The sequence below is a fragment of the Copadichromis virginalis genome, linkage group LG13 (assembly GCF_057382275.1).
Source record: "Copadichromis virginalis isolate Kocher_CV1m ecotype Utaka linkage group LG13, C_Virginalis_male_GT1.1, whole genome shotgun sequence".
Taxonomy (NCBI): domain Eukaryota; kingdom Metazoa; phylum Chordata; class Actinopteri; order Cichliformes; family Cichlidae; genus Copadichromis; species Copadichromis virginalis.
In genome coordinates, this window is record NC_140630.1 from 31,758,269 (window position 1) to 31,766,899 (window position 8,631).

General features: G+C 41.7%; 1 protein-coding gene across 1 annotated transcript; it reads left to right on the top strand.

Annotated features, from left to right (window-relative positions):
- Window positions 1-577: 577 nt before the first annotated feature.
- tslig3a (tRNA splicing ligase complex subunit 3A) lies at window positions 578-7,420 on the top strand. Its single transcript, XM_085478476.1, has 8 exons — window positions 578-769; window positions 1,476-1,624; window positions 1,866-2,000; window positions 3,097-3,278; window positions 4,728-4,808; window positions 4,894-5,010; window positions 5,833-6,000; window positions 6,240-7,420. The coding sequence occupies exons 1-8, from the start codon at window positions 732-734 to the stop codon at window positions 6,837-6,839; spliced, it is 1,470 nt and encodes a 489-aa protein (XP_085334602.1). The 5' UTR covers window positions 578-731; the 3' UTR covers window positions 6,840-7,420.
- Window positions 7,421-8,631: the final 1,211 nt, after the last annotated feature.

Consider the following 8,631-nt stretch of genomic DNA (forward strand, 5'->3'; position numbering starts at 1 on the left):
TTAGAGCGGGAACGTTGGGGCAGTTGGTAAAAGTGGGAAGGAAGAACTAACTTTTAACAGGAATACATCTCCAGTACAACCAGTTTCGTGGAGGGGAAGCTGGAGCCGGGGTCCTGAGAAGAAAGGAGCAAAAATTAAACAGTCCAAAGCAAACAAAAGTACTCACCTTTGAGACTTTGCTTAGGGTCAGTTAAAACAATGCCAATATGTGCTTTAAGGGTAGAATCAGGTGAAATGCCACTATATATTAGAAGAAAACTGTTAATAGTTAATTATTAGATACATTTGAAAGGTCATAATAAAAGTCATCCTGTTAAGAAAGTGTTAGAAAATTGTTGGGAAAGAGAAAAGGATTTTTCAGGTACAAGTACAGTGACTATTTGCAGATTTATACAGATGGATCGAAAAATCCAAAAATTAAACAAGTGCGGCAGTTGTCATTCCAGAAGAAATTCCTAAGGAAATTGAAGTGTCGCAGTATAACCCAAGAGATGGCAGTAGTTCAACACTGATAGACTGCAAGCTGCCGTAAAAAAGCGAAGAAAAAAACACGAACGCAGTCACCGATCGCGCTCCAGTCCAGCAGGTGGCGGAAAAAAGCTCGATCCAAGTTGGGGTCACAGCCGCCAATGAATCCAACGAAGAAGGAGAAGAAGTTAAACGTGTATGCTGAGCTGGCTGATGTGGAATCTGTATTTCGTGATTTTAGTAGATAACTCGGGAACAGTAGGATGGAGAATGACATTCTTGTCTCTCTGGAAGATTTAGGGTAAGTGAAAATACGGTTATGTATCCCGCTGTGGAAACACTGTGTGCCTAGCCACGCTCCAGGGAGCAGACCTGCCCATTCTTTTCTATTTTAGCCAGCGCAATACAAATATAGCTTGAGCTAAACGGCTAAATTGGTGTGGTAGCTAGCGTTCGGGCGGTGTTGTGTATTTATTTATTTATTTATTTAAATTTAAAATCGCTGCTTATGAGTGTCATATTGATGTGTGTACATAGTCATGCAAATCGAGCCTACACAGTGATTTGACATGATAAGCTACAGGCTTCGTCAGCAGCAGCAGCAGCAGCTGCTGCCATGAAAATGCATACGAGGATAGCTCCAACACATTATTTTGCATTAACCAGTTCAGACCAGTTTTCTAAGCAAGATAGAGAAGATGGTTCCAGATTAATCTCTTATACGCTGAAATTTCCAGTAGGTTCTCCCAAGTCACTGGGGCTCTCGTGCCACTTTCGTTGCCTCATGTAAGCCTGACAGTAAGAAGAGAGTCCTTAAATAACCACATTTTAAAATGTGCTTTGGTTCTGTTTGGAGACGCTCTGGCTCTCTTAGCAGGCTTCATTTCTACTCGTCATCAAGAGTGAGAGAGGTTTTATGTGTTTTTTTATTTTTGTTGTTGTTGTTGTTTTTTAATATGAGCTCTATTTGTGTGTGTGTGTGTGATGGATGGATTGATTGAGTGCAGGTACCAAGGCCCTCTGTTGGAAGAAGGAGCTCTGGAATCTGCTGTGAGCGGAGGAGCAGCTTCACCCGAGTTTACCAAGCTCTGTGCTTGGATCGTCTCAGAACTCAGACTCTACTGCAAGCTGGAGGAAAATGTCCATGCTACCAACTGTAAGCGCTGCTCATTCACTAGGACATGAAGCTCTTCCTGATGCTAACAAATGTAAAATATAATTGTTGAATAGTTGTACAGCAGATTATTAATGAACATCTATTCCAGTGTTTGTTATTTTCTGGCCTCCAATTCCAGTCCATGATTGTGGGTATCATACATGAGTTAATGAAATGAGATCTAACCAACTTGTTTATCTAAAAGCCAACATTTAGAAAGTGCTTTTTGTTCTTGTTCCAGGCCCGAGTGAGGCAGAGGGCTTCCAGCTGGAGATGAGCGGCCTGCTGTCAGAGCTCACCTGTCCATACTCTGTCCTCACCAGTGGAGACATTACCCAGAGGTTCCTGAACAGGACAGACTGCCTGCTGCTTATAAGTACGAAAAACACTCTTAATAACCACGCCTGTCTTTAAAGAGCAACTTAAACCTGACACTTTCTATGAACTGCTTAGACACACACAGGCTGTGATAAAGGCCCACCTAATGTCAACATGTCTTCTGTATTTAAATGTCTAATGTGGATGAAAGCAAAAAAAAGTGAGAGGAGAGGAAAGATGTGAGTCTTGCGCACTATGCTCTCACTGCAGGCAAAACAAGTGAAACATTCACTGTGGGTGTGCCACTGGTGTTTGAGTTTTAAGGACTCATACATTCAGCAGGTGTCCAGTTTTACCTGTTGGTTGGAGAAGGTGTGGCAGCTTTACTAGTAATATGCTGCATTTAGAAATGAAGTGTCTTTATTCTGGTAGGTGCCTTCATCTAGTTTTACTTCTTTCACTGTGGATTACTCTCATACACGATCCATAAATCTGCAAATCTGTCTGTGCAGTCGCTGGTGTTCATGCAGCATTACTGTAGTCACCCATGTTGTCATCCTCTGAATTTCCTGACTTCATCAGCGCATAAACTGAGTAATTATACTATAAACACTGAGGTCCACTGGCTTCATGTTTTTGCTGTAGTTCAGGTCAGAATCAGGTCAGGAAAACATAATGACAAATTACAAAAATCTGTTCATCCTTCCATCTTCTTAACTGCTTCTCACACCTGTGATAAGGTGAAAGGTGCTGTACAGTGGACATTTCACCATTCTGTGGCAGGGCTGGAGTCAAACATGAGCAATAAATCTAAACTGAGCTTGAACAACTACGAACATAGTTTGATGATGGCAGGAAAATCAGCAGCGGATACTGGATCTGACCTGTCTGGACAGAACGCAGCCATGGCTGTCGCCACAGTTTTCACCCTGACACTCTGTGTGTCTTTTAACTTGGGCAGTTCCCAGTCGGTTTTTCAGAGGGAAGTAAATGAAGGTGGAGTATTGCTTCACTGTCTTGGCCTCAAAACACAGATTAGTGCCGACTTGTAAATCTCAAGTGGAGCTGATTTGTTTGAAATGTGACTTTCAGAAACCTGATCTCACTGTCAAAGCAATAAGAATTTACTCAAATTCATTTTTGGGGGGTTTCAGCTTTTCTGGTTTCTGAGTTGGAGGCGTCGAGGATGATCCTGGTTAACAAGCCTCAGAAGAAAGCCCAGGAGTCTGGAAGCCCTGCGTTCCAAGAACTGAAGGGCATCTGCATGGCACTGGGCATGTCCAAGCCTCCAGCCAACATCACCATGTTCCAGTTCTTCAGTGGCATAGAGAAGAAGGTCAGTTAGACACAGAGGTGGTGTCCACTATAAAGTAGGGTCTCTAAAAAAGAGCGACACCATATTACATCGTGTTGTGATAACTCGCACTGGGTGAGAGTTAAAAACGACGAGTGAAGGAGCAGCAGCTGTAAAGGTCACCTCTGACCTTTGAAACAAGCAAAAACATCTGGGACAAAAGGGTGCAGCAGCTCATACGGATAAATGGGGCAGAACCTTTAAGAGACATGAAGACAAATAAAAGGATTTTGAATTCATAAACGAGCAGCCACTGAAGTTATGCTAAACTTGAAGTGATGTGCTCTCACTTGCACCAGAAAAAAATCGAGCAGCGTGTTTTGCACCAGCCGTAAGCGAGCAATGGAAGCCTGGCTGATCTCTATGAGAAGTGCATTGCAGTAATTGAGATGAGAGGTTATAAATGTTTATGATGATTATTTAATATTTTATTATCTGATAACATCTCATCTGTGTCAGCACTCTAGGCAGACTTTAACATTTGCCTGCCCCAACCCAAAGATTTCCCACTGCTGCTAATTTATTCGTTTTCACATATATGAGATAAATGATTAAAATATAACTGTTTTGCAGTGAATAAACATAAAATGGCTAAAGTTTCAGGGCCGAGGCAGAATTTCATAATGAATTTTGCACGTTACCGTTACAGAGAAATACAAAGCCTTCTTGTTATTGGGGTTTTTTTTGTTGACCTCTGCAAAATGTACCCAAACTATTACTACCAAGGGGCAGTGTTTTACCAGAATATTTCGTGTAGTTGCCCACCCTCTAACATGAAGAAAATAAAATGTATGGTTTGCTCTTAGATTCCACAGCAAAGTAAGTCTAATTGAGGTAATCACATGCAGGGCATTTAGTCTAAAATGACAAACAAGAAGAAGTCCATTTGGGAAACATTAGCACTTTATTAATATAGCCATTGCTTTGTGGCTTCCAATCAACATCATCACTCATTCTTTTCATCTCCAAAGCTGTAGAAAGCTGCTGTCATGTGGACTTTTTATCATTTGGAATAGATACTTGTCATGTCCCCGTGCGCCTCCTCTTCAGGTTGAATTATGAGTGGATGCTGCACCATCTTGTGGTAGAAACTGATATTACATGAAAGCACTGCTCAGCACTGTTTTCACTCTTTTTGACATTTAGTGTAAAACAGGTGTATAAGCATGGTACTCGTGTTCATTTTAGAAAGTGTGTAAACTTACAATGAGTGAACGAGTTTTAAAATGTAGGCTTAAAAGCAAAGGAAGGATGTGAGTTGCCTGCCAGCAACACTGAGAGAAATGAATGTTTTGCAACAACCAACCATGAGGCTGACAATCTGAAGTCAGGGAAAGGATTCCTGCCCTCCTAAAGTGTTTTTTCTTTGAAAGCAGATACTTTTACAATTCAACTTGCACACATCTGCACATGCTCTCTTTTTCCTTTCAGCTGAAAGAAGCCCTTAGTCGAGTTCCACCAAACCATGTAGGGGAGCCGTTGTTAAAGAAGCCCCTTGGACCTGTGCACATGGTAAGTAAAAATGGTGGAGAAATGCAGAACAGTCAGTGAATAGTATGTGAAGACTCTTTCTTCTCTCTTAATCTTTTTACCTTAGGAAAAAATTGAGGCTATAAACCAAGCGCTAGTGAATGAGTATGAGGTGAGAAGGAAGATGCTGTTGAAACGTCTTGACGTGACGGTGCAGTCCTTCGGTTGGTCCGATAGAGCAAAGGTACGTAGCAACGTGGCATCCTCCTAACCAAGTATGAAGCACGTGTCTAGCTTTTTAAACAGGAGCACTGTGGGTTACAGAGGTACTGCTCTTTGCTCTCTTTCATAGCAAATGTTCTTAATTGGGTTAGCTACAAAATCTTCTGCTCTCTTAAATGTTGTTCTTCTCACTATAAAAATGTTGGGCCAAAACCAAAATAATCCTTATTTATCTTTTGCCGGTGTTTGTGCTGCCGTCAGTTTGTCCTGCATCTGAAAATAGCTATTTTGGCTCTTCTCCTGTAAGGTCACCATTCATTTGGTGGGTGTGGCTGCTTTGCTGACAAACAGAACTGCGTGCGACATTACGGCCACATGCTCTCGCTGACATCATATAGAGCCAGGAGTAGGAGTTTGTGCCTGAGCTTTTGGCTCACATGTACATACGCTGGACTCATCATTTAAACTTTGGTTATGTTTAATATGAGTATCTGAACAGGAGATATGACAGAAAATATGAAAAGGCAGAATAGGTGGACTTGAAGTAATAACTTCATCCGGACCACAACTTTTCATAAGTAATTATTATTTGAAAATAATATAAAACGGTGAGAAATTCCTGCCTCTAGAGGCTTCCTGAAGAGATACAGCCTGAAATCCAGAGGAATATAAGCTGCTATAAAATGATGAAAAGAGTAATCATCTTTTCAAATAATTCTGCCAGTTGATTGTTGATTCTGAGTCTCGTGTTTAGTCATATACTTTGAAAAATACTGTTTAATACAATAGATGTGTTACTGTCCTGTTGTGGATTATGGGCTTTATTGTGCTCATCTCTCTTCAGACACATGCTGATAAGTTGAGTAAAGTTTACCCTCCACTGCGTTCAGCTCTTGCCAACAAAAGTAAAGTCTCTGTTGCTCATCTTCTTGCCGCTCGCCAAGACTTCTCCAAGATCCTCCGCACAAGCAGCGGCAAGATAAGAGAGAAGACGGCCTGTGCCATCAATAAGGTGGGCTCATCAGTGCAGTGACACTTGTCCTTCTTCCTTTTCATGTCTTTTACTCTGTTTTTATTTCAGTGTAAAATGCGTTGATTTAATACTGACTGTTTGGTGGTAATAAACATATAAAGCTCAGCACAGTAACTTTAGTTTGAAATGTTTCTCCTGGTCATCCACGCGTCACGTCTAGTGGCGCTGTGGTCAAGCGTCCCACAACTGTTTGATTTCAGCACATTTCCTCTCCTCAGGTTCTGATGGGCCGAGTACCAGACAGGGGAGGTCGGCCGTGTGAGATTGAGCCTCCGCCTCCAGAGATGCCCACCTGGCAGAAGCGTCAAGATGCTCCCCAAATCGGAGGACACTATGGCGGCGGTGGGCACGGAGGTGGCAGGGGAGGATACGATCACGGCTCTCAAGGTGGCCGTGGGGGCTATGAGAGGGGAGCCGGGGGAGGAGGACACGGGGAGAGAGGAAGTAGAGGAGGAGGTGGAAGAGGGAGAGGCAGTTACAACCAGGGCTACTATCAGGATGCAGGAGGTCATCACGGGGGAGGAGGAAGAGGAGGTTATGGAGGAAACCACCAAGGAGGCTTCCAGGATCCCAACTACCATGGAGGAGGAGGCGGCGGATACCATGATGGCGGTCATTACCAAGACAGAGGTGGTGGTCGAGGAGGTCGGGGGGGTAGAGGAAGAGGAGGAAGGGGAGGAGGAGGACAAGGAGGGGGCTGGGGAGGAAGAGGGGGGCAGAATTTTAACCAAGGAGGACAGTTTGAACAGTTCTTCCAGCATGGTGGGCAGCATTATAGCCAGGCTGGCTTTAGTCAAGGCAGACATTATACTAGCTGAAGGCAGGGCAGCACAGCAGAGTCCACGTCGACTGCTTCTCGTTCATGAACTCATCTAAAATGCCTTATCAGCTGATCTTCAACTATTATAATGGTTACAAGCTGACGTTATAGAAACACAGGTAGTATTTTTCACCAGACTGTTATGGTCTCTATTCAGGGCAGTTCTAAAGTGGCCCTTTGTTTTCAGTTGTTTTCATATAGATCTGCTATAAGTGGTTAGTCGACAAGTTGGACTCTGCTTAATTAGCCTTATTGTGGACATTTTTTTCGAAAACTAAAGGTCCCTAAAATTTCAGTGTGTGTGCATTTGCTGTATCTGAAATTAGAGGTGCACACTGATATTACAGGATTCTTGAAATTCTTCTGGTTTTGGTGAATATGAGAATGACTTGAAGGGAAAAAAGCATCATTTTCCAGTCTTAGTTTTGTTTCGGTTAATCTGACTAGAGTCCTTTGTTACTTATTTAAAAAAACAAAATGATGCTATCTTGTACTCCTAATGGAAGCTTGTGTGCATACAGGTATGGATGTTGAAAGGTTTGCATGGATGAGTGAATGAGAAATAAAAGCTGAAACGAGTGTCACAGGTTCAATGGTCTTGATTATCTACATCAGATGGGGACATTCCCTCATTGCCAATTATTTACATCAGAGTTATAAACTCACTGGGCATTTTATTAGGCACACTTTGATGAAATGATTAATTCTAATATAGCAATCTGTCTCGTGCGACACATACAGTTAAATTTGTTGTCTCTCTTGAACAGTTGAAAATGGCATAGCAGTCCTATGTATGCAATATGCTTAAGAGAAATGCTATTATAATTTTAATTGTTTTAAGACGATACAGACTACCATAAAAACTGACCTGAATGCTTTAAAGACAAGGCACAATTTAAAGGGAATTGTGCCAAGTGCATCTCATGACTTGCTTGAAGGATGCCAAAATGAGAACCAAGTGCAGTTATGGCTGTTCAATAGAACCTGTTCCTGAATCTGGAAGTGCAGGTCTTTTGAGCCCTATGCTGTCTTCCAAATGGCAGCAAAGAGGATGGGTGATAAAATGGATTGGTAACGTCCTTTACAATGTTGCTGTAATGCTGGGCTGACAGTGTGGATACCTAACTTTGTGCAAGAACCCTAAAATGAGGAGCAGTAGGAGTTTCAAGTTGATACCATAGAGGTATCTACTAGGAGGCTGAGGGGTGGTTGCCAGCGGTTTGACAGCAGCTGTGTAGTTTCCCTACCAAGCTGTTGTACAGTATGATAGAATGCTTTATATTGAGCAGTGGTAAAAAGACTAGCGGTTTTGCAGAGAGCTGGAGCAGAGTTAACAGTCAGCTTAAGGTCCTCACCAGTGTTGATCAAGTTACTTGAAAAAAGTAATCAGTAACTAATTACTGATTACTTCCCCCAAAAAGTAATCCCGTTACTTTACTGATTACTTATTTTCAAAAGTAATTAATTACTTAGTTACTTTTTAAAAACACGATTTACAACCTGAAGAGGTGATAAAGCGATAGATCTTTCAGCCCAATTCTACTTTTTCTGCATAATCCATCATACAAAATGTAATCAAATGGAAAAGTCTCTTTTTTTAACTTGTTTTATTAGTTTTAATCTTTTAACTTTATGCATCAAGCAAAAATTTAACTGTATGCACCATTCTCTGACTGGAAGAAATTTGTTTAACGTTTAAACCTATTTTCTGCACATTCCAGCACATAAAATAAAATTTGTTTTCGTGTTTACACTCACTCTTTCGAATAGATGCAAGTAAAACACAGCAG

Coding starts and splice junctions, on each gene's coding strand:
- tslig3a (XM_085478476.1), top strand. CDS start 732: ATGGAGAATGACATTCTTGTCTCTCTGGAAGATTTAGG. Junction 770..1,475: donor GTCTCTCTGGAAGATTTAGG/GTAAGTGAAAAT, acceptor GATTGAGTGCAG/GTACCAAGGCCCTCTGTTGG. Junction 5,011..5,832: donor GTTGGTCCGATAGAGCAAAG/GTACGTAGCAAC, acceptor ATCTCTCTTCAG/ACACATGCTGATAAGTTGAG.